Here is a 15,749-nt window from a genome sequence, read left to right on the forward strand (position 1 = left end):
GAGAAACCAACTTACTGACCCACTTCCAGCTGACCCTCTGGTATGAGCATGTGGTACGGGTGCCAATTCTCTTTCACCCAGCATTTCATGGTGTATCTGGATAACCCGCATGTGAAGTAGAAAGATTTGGTCAATCCTTTATTTCCCATCTTTTACTAAGTATCTGTGAGGGTTATTTGCTCCTTTGCTCTGCTTTCTTGAAGCCTGGATGACAGGAGAGATTACTATGAGAATCTTCTCCTTCCATCATTTGTCTTTAATTATGTATAAAAAGAAGCAAAATAGCATATTTTTAAGAGGTAGAGACTGCTTCCATTTGAGGATCTTAGCCCCTGAATTAGCATCATGAGATGATGTGCTTTGTAAAGAGATACTGACACAGATGAGCAAGGGTCTTCTTAAATGATTGCCCATCATGAAATACATTTGATATTTCAGATTGATTTCTTATAATTGTAGGCTATTTAGATTAACTGCAAGCAAATGCAGGTTTCACCTTCCTGAAAAGTCTTTGAAGACAAATTTTTCCATTACTCTCAGAGCTCAGTAAGTAAAACAGAATATTTTCATACATGAAGTGGAAATCCTCCCCCTTCCTAGTTATTTATGACAATTAAATTGAACCTTTAATTTTCTGTTTCAGGGACATCTCATTTCACCTTTACAGTTTTTTTTTCCTCCCATACAAAGCAATGTTTATTAAGCTGCTTTTAATAAGGTCATAGTTTCAAAAGCACTTGAGATAAATTTTAATTGGACCTGTTAGAGCAATTTGTAACTTATATGGTTCAGCTAAACTCCTTTTATTTCTCTTTAGAGATGATCAAGAAGTTTGTAAAGAAAAAAATACCTGCAAGATTTAGGAAGTCCTTGTAAAACATGACAACTCCTCCCTTCTGCAATCACCTACTAGCAAGATGGCTATTAAACTGCAGCAGCAAATCACAACCAGACAGAGAAAAGATATTGGGCAAATAGATTTGGGAATCATGAAAATAATACTTTTCTGATTAAAACATCTTGTTTTTAACTGCTTATGGCTTACAACTTGGCCACAGTATAAATATTTGGTGTGAATTTTTCTTACAACGGTTACTTTTCTCAGACTGTACTTTTTTCTCTCCCCTTATTTTAGCTGAAACAGGTCATTAGGAAAACCCAGAGTTTGCCCTACCTACCCTGCCCTTCCCCCTGAAAATTCTATAGGCTTTATATGGAAAATTCATTTTCCCTATATATCCTCTCTACCTGACAGATCTTGTACTGGGAATCAAGACCTAAGAAGAGGGGAGAGAAGGACTTTGTGGGCAAGAAGGGGAGGAACTGAGGTGAGTGGGTTATTGATCCGTAAAGAAGCTGCAGAACAAGAAACTTGGGAATGGTTTGCTAAGAGACAGGCAAAAGAGAAAGGGCTAAAGAAGGACAGGCATGTAAACTGCAAAAGGCCTCTAAAAGAGGGAAATCAGCAGTGTGAGAGAAATGTATTGGAAAATTACTTAAGCCTTACTTGGCAAAAGACAGCAGAAAAAACTGGGCTGTAAGGAGAGGGAATAGCATGTTGGGGATTTAGGACCTTCTAGAAAAAACAACTCAAACTGGGTCAGTAGAGAAAGGAAAAATCAAGCAGCTGCTGGGAAAAAGACAGTAATGCAGCTCAGAACCAGGATAAGAACAAAGAACGCAGGAAAGAAGCATCATGCCTCCATGAAATAGACAAGAAGGAACATGGGATCCAGAACCCTTGCAGTTGTTCTCCACCTTCAGCAAATGCCTTCAAAACCCTGTGGTCGTGTGTGTGTGAAGACTTTTCTGGTCTCCATGAATCAATCACATGTGCACTGTGCTGGACAGCTGGTCTGATAATGCTCCTAAAAGAGAGCAGTCTGTCTGGCAGGCTTAATGGCTCTCATTCTTCTGAAGAACTTTTCTGGTATGGATGTCAGAAGCTTGAAGTTTTTCTGGCAGAGAAACCCAGGTAATGGTACATAAAAACGTGTCAATAGGTTGGTCAGGCAGGACTTGCCCTCGGTGAAACTGTGCTGGCTGTCTTGAACCACCTCCCTGTGCCTCAGCACAGCTTGCTAGCACTACAAAGAGAAAAGTTATTTATTGTATGTATCCACAGCTGACTGTCAGTTTATACTGGTGTCCCTGATGCAGGCATCTGGCACCACCAACAGAACATGCCATGGGTGTGATGAACAAGTAACCTGCACAGGAAGATGAGACTAACATGCCATAGCATGTAGATTTAACCATCTGCGCAGTAAATGTGAATCACTCATTAGCTTCCACGAGAGACAAAAAAATCCCATGTGTTTCACCTAGTGACACATTAGTGAGTGGATATTTCTGGAACTGTGACAGTTATGTCTGTGTTATCTTCTGCTGTAAGAAAGATCCAATACATATGGAATGACCTTGGGACTCAGAGGTTTTCTCCTTGAGATCTGCATATTGCCTGAAGCACTCAAACTGTGGCTGCATTAGGGCCTCAGGAAGAAACACCAGGAAATTAATAACTTTGCATTTAGACAAGGATCTGGGCAGTGCCTTCAATAAGCCTGTGGTCACACACTGGAGACAGAAATAAAATTCAAAATGAATAGCTGCATAAAAGGTTATTATCTCTCCTGTGGCTCTTGTGACTGTACTGCATGCACACCCCTCTGGACAGTGGCTGAGCAGACAGTCTCACTTCTGACATTTCCCAAGCAGAACACTCAACATTTTGACTTCCAGCATTGTCTTGTAACATAACTTGTGTATGTATCTGTGTAGCAGTATTTAAAATAATGCTTCAATTAATACAGCTATTATGACCTTTGTTTTGCACATTAATTATAATTTTATTTGTCTCTGAAGCAACATACGACAAGAAAACTTCTTCAAAGTTTAAGCAATTAATTCACACTTAGAATTTCAAAGGATCTAAATCTATCGCCCTGTGAGAGCCAGGAGACCTGCAGCTGCAGTCAAATGCTAGAGTAGGTTAACCTATCTGTTCTGTCAAAACCCTATACGAGACAAGAGAAATGTACATTTTAAGTCTGTAAAGCAACAGGAAGAAAAAGGCAGTGTGGAATCCTACAGGGCTCCTGACCTTACTTCAACTCGCAAGGTCTTGCAACACTCGTGAGGCTTATGAAGATCTTAAGTCGGTCCTTGGAGTCTCTGGGGCTTCTGTTCCTTTGGGCTTGTAAAATGTCTAGCTTTTAAGGGTCTCCACAGCTCTGAATACACTTGAGTGATATTGCTTTATGAAACTTAAGGGTCAGCCCATAAATTCTTTTTTCTCCTCTATTTCTCACCTTACACATATTATTGAAAGTCTGTACTTGACTGTGGATTATCTCACCTGATCTTTAAACTGTCCAAATCTTCTCTCCCTAGTGCTCTTCTTGTCAGGCAGAATTGCTAAAAGGTGAAGTAGGTTTCTATAAATATACTTTCATAAGATCATTACAGCACTAATTAATTAATTAATTAGCTTATTTTAATGGGTGAACTTAAAGAGGCAAAAGCCTTGGAGGAGGCTAGCAAAAGATTTACTAGCAAATGTCTGCATCAATATTCTCCTTTCTAGGGAGTTCTATCGGTGTTAAACATTGAGTTCAGAAAATAGAGGGTGTTGCTCTTGTTAAAATCAAGTTCTGTGCCAGGGTGACTCTGGTAGATTTGCAACAGAAAACAAGCTGACTACTTCTGTTTTGTAGAGAAAACTTACAGGGTGCCACATTCCAGCAAATCTATTCTGGCTCAAATAAGAGCAAGAACTGTTAAAGAAGCCAGAGAAACATATGGAATTTGAAAGTGCAATATGTTCCTTTACTCCTGAACACCACAGAGTGGCTTGAACTAACAAACACCCATTGAAGAGAGAAAGATGTTGTGTCTCACAAGTGCAAACAACTAAAAAAAGCTTCTTTTGTGCCCAAGTTCTGGCAAAAGCTGTTAGTTTTGTTTAACTACAGTATCCACGATTCAATGATTGCCTCAGCATGAGCATTCAAGACTTAAAAAGTAGATTGCTCAAAAGACCATCAAGAGCCATTTATGAACTAGAGTTACATAAAAATGGCCAGAATTTAAACTCAAGATACTCACTACCTTTGAATTTGTCTGACTGCTCCCTTTCAGAGAAAATATGGAAGGTACCCAAGCAGATGCAACCCCAGTTATAGAGACCACACAGAGCCCAGTGGCATCATGGCAGATCATTGAAAACCTGAAAGGAAACTGCATCTCCTCAGCTTCAATGTACTGATAACCTTTTATTTCTTGTTTTAGACAAAGGCACTGTGAATCTTTGTTTGTAGCTTGTTATTAGTATTGCATTCTAACTCTCACTCTCACTATAACTCTAGCTGTGAACAGTTAATTATGATACTTCATCTGACCACTGCCTAACAGCGAGAATTTCACTCTCTCCAACCTAACTTTATAGCCTGGAATTAATATTTTTTATTTGATTGCCACAGGAGAGGATTCAGCTTGTAAAATTATCTTGACAGCGCAGCAAGTCACTGCTAGCTACCACCTTGCCTCTACTTCTCCCCTTCCTGAAAATGAGGGCTCAGGTGTAATCACAGGGCACAGAGAGCTGCACTATACAGACCTCTCCCACCACTAGATGACAATACGCGATCCACATAACCAGAAGGACATTTAAGGTGTAAGGACTATGGGGAAAAATAATAAAGCCCACAAAGATCATGTTAATTCTATACAGTTTTTTGTAGAGAGTTATCATATCCATGTCCTTTGCAAACACTGAAGTGCAGCATTATTTAAGCATCACAAAGTTAAAAAACACAGGCAGTTTCCTCCAAAATCAACAGGAAAGGTAAGCAATCACAGTAATTCAACACTGGAGAATGTGTTCTGGAAAACAGACATTTGGAAGACTGTATCCTCCACATCTTCAAATATAACTTTTATCACATTATAAAATATCTTCTCAGAAATTAGGTTTTTCAATTTTCTTCAGGGATTATCTTGGTATTTTCAAACTCCTACTAAGGCAAAGTCTCTTTGAAACTACACAGCAGTACACTCCACACACCAACCTGGAAATATTTTGAGCAGAGTCTAAAAAAAAAAAAAAAAATCTCTTCCAAGAAGCTGAATTGACATGTTTATTTCCTAGGACCCAGCAGAGCAGGAGACTTCAGGTTGTACTTAGGCAAGCACAGGTGTAACCCCAGAGTTCAACATGAACAGCCACATCTCTTACATTATATACACACTTGATTACCCTGCACAGAACCCCTTGATGCTTTTTTTACTCCAGTTTGTCTAGGTTCCAGAAACAATAAAATGTACAAGATTCCCAAGTGACCTCTTGAAGACTTCAGCTGGGAGAACTAAACTCTGAGAAACAGAGCGCCTTTGAAACAGCTTATGCTTACAGGAGTAAGAAAAGTCAGTTACACACTACAGGACTGTAGTTGAAAAATAGTTCAGGATTATTTTCTTCATCTAGTAAAACCATTTCAAATCAAGTTCCAATTTCATGCTATCAGAATGTATTTTATAACTCTTTCCAGTTCTGGCCACACAGAATGCTGCTTTACAGGATATTACTATCACTAACAGAGGAGAAGGTATTAAAGCAAACAGTGCTACAGTTATATCTCTAGGAGTAACATATTCTACCAAAAGCTTATACCAAGAGGACCCTACAGAATATACTAGACTTCTGTTAACTTTTGGATTGTTTCTGCCCCCTTCAAGCAGGCTAACCTACTAATCTATTTTCAAGCATCAGTTATTGGTAAGTCATCTTACCCAATACTCTTCCTTTGTTTTAGCCTATTTTCAAATTCTCATCAACCCTTAGACACAGTTTATGGGTAACGTAAGAGTTGAAAAAAAAGAGTAACATTTCTGTATTTTTAAAATTTCTCTTCATTACTCATGTTCTCTCTTTCATGTTACTCCCAACTTTGACATTCCTGCTCTTGAGCAGAACTAAGAGAAGATTCAAATCAGAATAGGTTTCCTGGGCCAGGATTCAATGGATTAGGATGAATGATTTTCAGCCTTTGCATCATGTCATAAAATAACTGCACAAGAGAGCTTCCCAATAAATTTCACACCACTGCTAAAATACTATGCAGGGCACGCAAATTGGAAAAAAGTCAAAACCTACTGGGGGCTAGGTAATATCACAATGCATTAGAAAGACAGTCTACTGGTTGCTTCCTTATTTCTTCTTGCAGACTCTGCTGGACCACCATTCCATACATTTCCCAGTGTTTAATTTCCTATTCCTTCTTTCCTTTTGACTCCACAAGTCTCGGGTTCTTCTACCTCCTTTAATTTCTGTTGGATCACATTCATTGTGTTGGAACACATTCATTGCCAGGAAAGCAGGAATGGTAAATCCAGATTTGGTGCTGAGAACAAAAATAGTTTATTCAGAGAGCAAATGACACAAAGAGACTGATTGGTAGGTGCTGCCTACAGAGTTACAAGCCTGAAATTTCCACCTAAGTTCTGTATCGTCCTGAATGGAGCTCTATCCAGACAGTACTGAAAAGAAGGTTCCTGCCTTGAACAAGCTGCAATTTAGGACATAACGGAGTATTTCATCCTGTGGTCTCCTCCTTACACAAACCTTTGAAGATTTCTAAAAGATCCTCAGTGAATTGGAGGCTTACTCTCCCCCTGGAGTGTACAAGGAAAATGGGGATGGGAGTTTTCTCTGAAATGAAAGTTTGCTGGTTACTTTGTCTACAGCCAGGGATTCATTTTAGAAGAAGAGGAGTAGAAAGAATATTGATTTAACTGTGATGATAGACAGGGTTTGGTCATCCATCGTCTTTCAAAGAAGAAGAAACAAATGAAAACACCTAAATTCTCGTTCTCCTCAGAAGCTAGAGCTCATCTGAGCTGTCTCCACCTTTCTGGACATGAATCTGTACAACTGTCCATCAGGCCTGCCAGACACTACACAAACCTGCCACTTCAACTCTTGACAGTTAAGTAAACAGAGACATATATTGTAATAAAAAAAGACAAATCTGTGTCTCAGAGAAGAATAAAGAGGGCTGTTCCAGAATAAGCAAATATTTGACATTATTCTTTTCAGTATTAATCTTTTCCAAGGCTTTGAAGTTCGACAGTGCTATTTCACAAATCCCTAGGAGGCTGCTTTGCTGCTAGGCTAGAATCCTGACTGTGGAACTGAGCAGAAAAAGAAGTGAAAAATCCCCAAACAGACAAGAAATATTTCAGTCTGACTGGTGAGTATTTCTGTTTCTTGCTGCTATGAATTTTCTGTATCTTGAAAAATTTGAGGGAACATGACAATTCCCAAAACAAATGGAAACAAATAAATTCCAAATCTCTTGTTAAAAATCATCTGGTCTACTTGAATTCTCAAAAAAACCTCCCATATTTTTAGTGAGTTCAATCAAAGTTTGTATAATAGTAAGCTCATTTTTCAAGCCATTTGCCACCTCTGTATTCTTAACAAAATTTCTCTCCCCTATTCTTTTCTCTGTGGCAGTCTTGTGACTTTTTAATTATGTCTTGTCCAACTAGCAGCACTAGCAAAAGGCAAAAGAATTCTTGTCAGATCAAGTATTCCCCTCCTTCATGAGACAGAAATGCTTACACTTCACTAACCTTTATTATAAACTAGTCACTGGAAAAGTTACTTTGCTAGAATCCACACTATGGTTTCAGCCTACAAACCACGGAATTGTCAGAATGCTAAATTACAGTAAAATACTGCTCACCTCCTTATGAACCCAGAATTAATGATACAATGCAGAAGGGAATAGCAGTGCTACTAGGAGCATAACAGGTCACAACCACTCCTAAAATAGCTCATGGAGAACAGGCAGCAAAGTATCAGAGATGGCTCCCAGTGTTAGAGCCCCACTTCCTATCCCAGGACCTACCCATCACTGAGACATCGTATTCCACCAGCAGAGTCGCCTCCTGCCCGCACTGCTTCAGAATACTCATGGCTTCAGCATGTGTTGTTCCCAACAGTCGGATCCCATCAACACTCAGCAGCCTGTCCCCAGGTTTGATTGTGCCCTCTCTAAAGGGAGAATAAAGGAGTGATCTTTGTTAGTGTAAGACAAATTGATTTGGAGATAATACCATTTTTATGCGAAGCGATTCTCTCGCACCCTCCCTGACATCCATCCCTCTTGCCTTAACACTTAACATTTACTTTGACAGCGAGAATGATCAGAGGGCGCAGTGGAAGGGAAATTGCTTTAATTGGAAAGTCACTGACTGGAAAACAGCTTACCACACAGTGAAATAATCAAGTCACGTTAAATTGCACCTAAGTATAGCTTCTGCTCAACATATGCTTTCTTTCTGCCTTGTCCACACAACTCTGTTTTCATACATACATAAACACATCCTCCTCTGATATTTTCTTAAAAATAAACATGAGGTGCAAACACATGGGTGCTGAAGCAGATTGCAAAATATGAATGCCCATTTATTGATTTTCTTTAAAAATATCTTTTACTTGCATAATTCCATTTTTCCTTTCTTCCTGCCTAGAAGTAATTCAGCTCTAAATCTAAAATGATGTCTCCTAGGCATATCTCACAACCTATTCAGAATTCTAACAGAAAATTAAATACCAACACTGTCAGCTTAAGAATCATGGAGAAAAACAAGGAAACTAGGGAATGAGGGAGATAAAGTGTGGGAACAAAAGAAATGCTCTCTTGAAATATTTTTTCTCAGTTTCCAAGGTCAAAAATGTCAGCATAGGCTACAGATATCAATCTGTTTTAAAGAAACTGCCCTTTGAGTTTCTTTAATGGTTTAAGGACACAAATGCCATTTTTGAAAATTCAGTTTGTACATAAAAATAAAGTGAATATTCTTACTTTATATATATATATAAAAGGTATTATATATAAATATGGCCAAAACATAAATCTGTACTCAGAAGTTTTCCAGGTAAAGCTATGCATGACCTCACATGCACGTATGTACAAACATCTTAACAGAATAACAAACCACTCAAACTGGTCACAGTATTATTCTGAACAGCAAGATAAAAAGATTGTGGTGTTAGAGTATAAAAAACACACTTAAGAGCTACATCAGTTGTCTGAAGAATGCAAAAAAAAAAAAGTGCCCTGACCTATTGCAGGAATTTAATTTCAAATCTTGCATCCAAAATAATTAGAATAAAGTTCACATACACCATAACATGCTGAGCCTCTGTGGTTTCCCATTACTTTTGCTGCAGTTTTTATTATTTCTATTACAAAAATTAAAGACAAACCCACGAATTTCAAAGGACTGTATTTAAATGCAGCTATTTCACTCAAAATCTTAACTTCTGTCCCAAATAATTCACCCTTCTCCATTTCTCTTTCACATGAACTCCAGAGAAAGATGAATTGTACCTGTCAGCAGGCCCTCCAGGTCTGACACATGTTATTACTACAGGACGAGATTTATTTCTGTCATCGTGTGCTCCACCTAGAAAGGAAAAAGTCAGAGAAAGTATACATTCATTTCATGCTTTTTATGAAAACTCATTTCCAAAAGGCAAGCCTACATCTTGTAGCATGCACCTTCACAGATGGGCTAAAAAAAATTAAAAAATGGCCAAGCCATTAATAATACCCTCCACTGAATTTTATCTAAATAAAATCAACTCACTGTATGTACAGATGAACCTTTAAAAACATTTCTATGGAGGGATTCTTACTAAATAAGTATTTTTTTCTTAGAACCTTCACTCTAAAAATGTGAACACATTGTTCTGCAATGTTTGCAGCACAGAAAACAAAGATCTGTACTTTATGTATACTCAGAACAATGACAGATCACTAATAAATTATGTATTAAATAAAAAAGACATTTTCACTGAAGAAAATAATAATTTATTATTAGGGTATTGTAATTAACAGCTGCTTCTTTTCTTCCATTTCCCAAGTCAATGATAATATTTCAATTGTTCAATTCAGACTACCAGCAGTATTAATCAGATTTCATGCCTAATATATACAAGTACTATGTGTATATCTTTTTTTTAAGAACTATGATCTTCCTGGTGATTTCAGTGGTAGCAGAATCTGGTGTTATGTGACCAGAGTTTATCATGTTTCCTTGGCATTGTTGATTACTTAAAATTCTTCCATAAACAAAAATTAGAGCAGCTCATAAGAGCAACATATGAGAGTATGGAAAATGTAATATATTGATTTTTACAAACTGTAAGCCATAAATCTTGTCATATTTCTGAGTGCTTCAAAAACTTATCACTTTTTAACAAGAAAATACAGAGTTCAAACTCAACAATAACTCACCTCTTATTACAAATCCAAAAGTGTTCCCCTCTTTATGTAAAGTAACTTCCACAGTTCTAAAGATGAGACCTGATCCTTGTACAGCTAAAAGAAAAAGAATCAAAACCTTAATAATTATTATTTTTCTAATTGTACACACAGATTTAGACCTTTTCTAATTTAAGAAAGATATTGAGTCATGCAATTGGAAAGTCTCAATTACAGAACAGACAGACTGAAGACCTGTAATTAAACAGAACTCATCCCCCGTTTGAGAGGATTTTGGACTAGATATTTTGCAAACTAACAATGGTTTGGAAAAAAGACACAGATGCATATAACAGTTGAGAAATTTTTATGCCAAAATTATGGCATAATTTTGGTTTTGTTATAGTTACAGAAGAGTGCTAGAAAACATGACAATATACAATGAGACAAAAATGACATGAAATCTTTAAGAGTACCTATTGAGCTTCTTGTTTAGCTATGAACACAATTGCTTTTGTCACTTAGAAGTGACATTTTGGAATGTTTCTCTGATCTTAGGTTACTAGATTACAATGCATAATACATTTTGTCATCACAAGGACCTTTTTTTCTTTTTCAAAATGTAGCATGCTCCCTTATAATTGTTAAGTTAGTAAAAAGTTCTTTGGCTTGTAGTTGAGTCAGTATTTTCTCTGGAAGTACTAAAGAACTGGTGTACAGCTGGACTAGAAAGTGAGAAGCCTAATGCACAGAGCAATGCATTTGGGTGTGATAATCCACTTTACAGAATTTGAAACCACTGCTGTTAAGAGACCAGCAGACAGTTTGCTATTAGCTTTTACAGGAAAAACTTTGGCACGGTCTAGGAACTCCATTTTCCAATGGGAAAAGGACTTTGTGCAAAATCACACGCACTCACACTTTCCACCTTGCACTCAAGTACTGCAAACAGTACAAACACACATCAAATTCAAAAAATCAAAACCAAACCAATCCAGCTCTAAAAAATACGTATTTGTGAGCAGCAGAACTAATGAAGACTTGTGTCATTTAATGTTCCTGCCTGCAATAACCAGAATTCCCCTGTCAGGATACCCTGAGGGGGCAAGGGATGCCACAGGCTACCCTGTGTGTGCTGCCAATCATGAAAGGCATCAGGATGAGCAGAGGACCCTCAGCACTCTCTGCCCTTCCCTCTGTCTCTCTGAGGACTCCCCTGCTCCCAGCTCACTCAGGTGTTAATTTCCAGGAGAGGTACTGCATGTAATGTACTTTTTGGGGGGTTTTTCAGTCCCTATTAAAAAACTTACTGCAGGGAACCAGGAGAACCATCCAGTGAAATTACATAAATCTAATTTTCTTAGGAGAACAGGTGAAACATGGCCCTCCAGAGCACTTCTCTGGGCTGCAGTAATTCCTGCTACAGCTTGAAGATCATGACTGTGTTACTGAGTCCATGTGGTTGTTTTCTTTCCAGTTAGAAATGTTTTACTGACTAAAAAAAAATTGACTATGAGGAGAAGACAATTTCTGCCTTCATTCCTATTGACAGAAAGTGGCCTTGCACGTAGTTCATGATGAATCCACACTTCCCCATTTGTTTGGTGTGGCCATTTGTGTAACTTCCACAGGGGAGAGGTGAAACCCACAGGTCAGCAGTGAGCAATGGCAGCAGCATTCTTCCACTTGGGAACAGCCACTCAGGTGCCTGTCCTTGCACCCCAGCCTCAGCCTGCTGTGGGAAAAAAACTCCTTAACCCTTGCCAGCAGGGAAAGGCAGACACGGGACAGGCTCTGCTCACCTTCCAGTTTTAAACACTGAGGCGGCTCCTGCTGAAAACAGCAGCTGGATGCTCCTGCTGTGAACACTTCAGAAATGGAAGGAAGCACTAGGGAGTGGGATTACCAGTGCTCAGCCAAATTTAATCCATCATTATTAAATGACTGACATTTTTTGGCTCTGAAACTATGACAATCCTCCCTCTGAGGGAGCAAGCATGGGAACAACAGTAGAATTTCATTATGTATGGGGCTGGGAAGGAAGTGCCAGGACTTCTCCACATGACTTACTGGAAAACTTAGATGTTTAACAAAAGCAGCTTGCTCACTAGTAGTTCATGGAAACAACTAGACTGCTAATTATCTCCAACTTTATTATCTATGCTTGTATGAAGAGGCTGGAAATTCCAAGGACTTAAAGAAAAAGCTACAAATGCTGCTGTAATTTAGCGTGTCAAAATCCAGTCTCAGCAAACAAGAGTGGCACATACACAAAAACAGGATGAAAACCAAAGAAAGCCCAGTTGAATAAATGCAAAACAAATAATGCTGGTGAAACAACTACATCTGCAGCAAAGTAACTCTGAACTCAGCTGATTAATTCAGATACTGTGCTTCAGAACATGATGTTCCCTCTCCACAAGCAAACACTAATCAACAGAGGACATGCAAAATTTTTCCACGTGCTTGTCAGGAGGTCCTAAAAAACCCCAAATACATAATTAGACTACCCCTCCAGCTGCTAGAAAACAGTGGGGAAGTTCATCAGCTTCTAAGCAAAAATCCCCAAACAAAATCCAACCAACCAACCAAAAACCAACCCACACCCCCAGAAAACCAAAAACCAACAAAAAGCAGAGATTGGTAACTCTGCTCTGCTGTTGGCGGGATTTCTGCTTTTACAACCTTTGAGAGCATCCCTCTGTACTGCCAGTTCTTTTGTACTGCTTCAACACTGTATTATAAGCCACAGGAAAAAACAGAATTAAGAAAAGAAAATTAAAAAACAACCATTACTAAAATGACTACTACCAACCATGTCCATCTTACTGTTGACTACGTCTGCTATTCTACATAGGCTTTCAGTTTCCTCTGCAAATACTTACACACTGGAGGCAGCTCATATTCCACTTCTAACACAACCCTTTCACCAACATTCTTGAGCAGGCTGATGATCTCATCATGGCGAAATTTTGTCAGGTTGATTCCATTCACAGATTTGATATAATCCCCTACATCCAGCTGGTCACTCCTAGGGAAAATACATATTCCTTTTGTGAAAGACAGATCCGATCAACCAAACTAAATCCTTTAAATTACTGTTTAGTGACTGTAAGAATTTTTTTTCCATGAAGCCAGATTAAAACGAGTTGATTTTTCTAACAGAAAGTGGCATTTTAAGATGTTAATTTACTCTAGCTTGTTAAATATTAAAATAAAAACACTGTTGCATTAATCACTCCTGAGGTACAAAACCAGCTGTACAATAAAGGAGTTGGAAGATTTGACTGGTTTGAGCATAGGATCTGGGAAGTCATCTTCTTCATGTCCCCATCCTTGTCCCTCTCTTTAGGAAATGTCCATAAATGATTTTGTTTTGGACACTGGTTGCCTTCACAGCTAACATCATATCAACAGGAGATGGGCCAAGGCCAAAAGCATATGTTCTACTCAGTTACTTGGGATCATTTGGTTCAACCCTGGTCTTTTCACTTGTCTCACTCATGATTAAAAGCTTTGTCTTTCCACTGTAGTAGTAAGCAAGGTATCTATCAGTTTAGAGTCTTTTTAATCTCAAAGCTATCTAATGAAGAATTTAAAAAAGAATAAAATTATGGCAGCACTATCATTCTTTTTATCCATTTTGGGTTTTTTTTCCCCTCAGTATGTTAAGCTACTCCTCTCAAATTTTTGTTCAAAGACAAAAAAACCCCCAGAAATAACACATACATAATTTAGAAGAAATAACATGAGTCTTATGACAACTTTCAAAGATTTCATTGGTATTTCCAGTTTATATCAAGGTAGCCTTGAGCAAAAAGAAGCACCAGCTGTTGCCCTTTCCCTCTGAGGTTCTCTAGTGATGGGCTGCCGTTATAGATGCATCAGTCACATGTTTTTTAGGTGACCTTTCTGATGCAGTACGTATTTGTGAAGCAATCTCATGTGGTTACCTAGCAGCGATTCCTCCTTGACGAAGGTTAGATACTCTTGGTTTCCCATCCTTGTCGATACCACCCGATACTGTGAGCCCTAGGGTGGTGCCTTCTTTTTTCATTAATTCAACTATTGTTGAGCCCTTGAATTCCTCTGTTGAAAGAAAATTATTCACATTATTAAAATTTAAGTAGTAACACAGATGTTGCCTTTCTAATATGTCACCTTCATCCCAAGAAAATCATTCTGTGTTAGTAAGAAATAACATGTACATCTGGAGATTTTTTATGTTACAATTTACAAGTTCTGTCCACAAGGCTCTGCATATAGATAAATCTTGAGCCATATGTTCTGTAAAAGGTTATTAAAAAAGACACCAATGTGCTAGTATACTATACAGAGCACACAAATATGAAGTCTGGGAACACTTATAACTAAAGATAGTTATTTCACATTTAAAAAAAAGCTGTATTTTCTCATTTTCTGCTCTCTACCTCTGACCTCTGTGCTTTATAATGCACTTCAACTGATTATATAGAAGGGTAAACCACACAATGATATAACAGAACTATAATTTTAGGTTCAGACTCACTTTGAGGCCACTAGCAGATGTCAGTGTTAATAGAACAACTGAATATAGCAAGAATCCAGACAGAGATACATCAGATCTTAACAGTTTTATTCCTTATTTTACATAAATATAGCTCCACTGTAACTCTCTGCAATTTCTGCAGAACAGGTATAAAGTCAGTGAAGGGCTTTCATAGTGATTAAGTGTATATAAAATTTCCCTCACATGCTAAAACACCTTCTTCTGCAGTTTCTTCATTCTTGGAAAACAGTAAGTTAATTCCACAGAAAACAAAGGCAGGCCACATGCAGTTAATTCCACAGAAAACAAAGGCAGGCCACATGCAGCAAAAAGCCTCAAACTTTCAAAGAGATGTCCTTACTGCACATGGGTGGACAAGGTAACCTACATATGCAGTTTCAGCAGGACTGCAACTCCTTGTCCATGTCCACTGTTGCAGTCAGGGAAGACCTAGTAAAACCACCAGCTGCCCAAGTATTCTGGAAAAATACACGAAATCGTGGAAAAATCCTGAAAGCATCACCCATCTCAGGATCCTCCTTTTCAGTACTAATACACAGCTTTAGGTGAATTGATCAGATACAAACATCATATATTCACTGTAAACAGTATATCTGCACTGCATCAGCAAGTTTGCTGTGGCAGCATGAGATTTAAAGAGGAAAAGCCTCCCAAAAACCAGGCAAGGTCCTTGTATATATTCAAATGTTCACCCCTAAGTGTAGAAGTAGCACTATACAAACAGGAACAAGGCTCTGTCAAGATCATTCCACATGACTGAGAAGATGATGTAACACATTTTCACTTTATGACGAAGAACTGCTGCCCTGAACGAGAATTGCCAAACCACCACCATTACCACTGTATTTGAAGAAATGGTGACAGATAGAGAAAATCATTCAGAAGAGACTCCAGTCCTGGCGCATAGGCTTGTAATCCTTGGA

The 15,749-nt window shown here is 38.3% G+C and overlaps 1 protein-coding gene across 19 annotated transcripts in view; it reads right to left on the minus strand.

The window, feature by feature from the left end:
• The window catches only part of GRIP1 (glutamate receptor interacting protein 1), a 304,055-nt gene that overhangs the window by 61,623 nt on the left and 226,683 nt on the right, over positions 1–15,749 (minus strand). For all 19 annotated transcript variants that reach the window (XM_064419422.1, XM_064419429.1, XM_064419424.1 and 16 more), the window contains 5 exons: positions 14,231–14,366; positions 13,163–13,308; positions 10,311–10,394; positions 9,402–9,477; positions 7,914–8,059 (listed from right to left, as the gene is read on the minus strand). In XM_064419422.1, coding sequence (XP_064275492.1) covers positions 7,914–8,059; positions 9,402–9,477; positions 10,311–10,394; positions 13,163–13,308; positions 14,231–14,366 — 588 coding nt within the window. The remainder of the gene's footprint in view (positions 1–7,913; positions 8,060–9,401; positions 9,478–10,310; positions 10,395–13,162; positions 13,309–14,230; positions 14,367–15,749) is intronic.

Source organism: Passer domesticus, chromosome 5 (genome assembly GCF_036417665.1).
Source record: "Passer domesticus isolate bPasDom1 chromosome 5, bPasDom1.hap1, whole genome shotgun sequence".
NCBI classification, from domain to species: Eukaryota; Metazoa; Chordata; class Aves; order Passeriformes; family Passeridae; genus Passer; species Passer domesticus.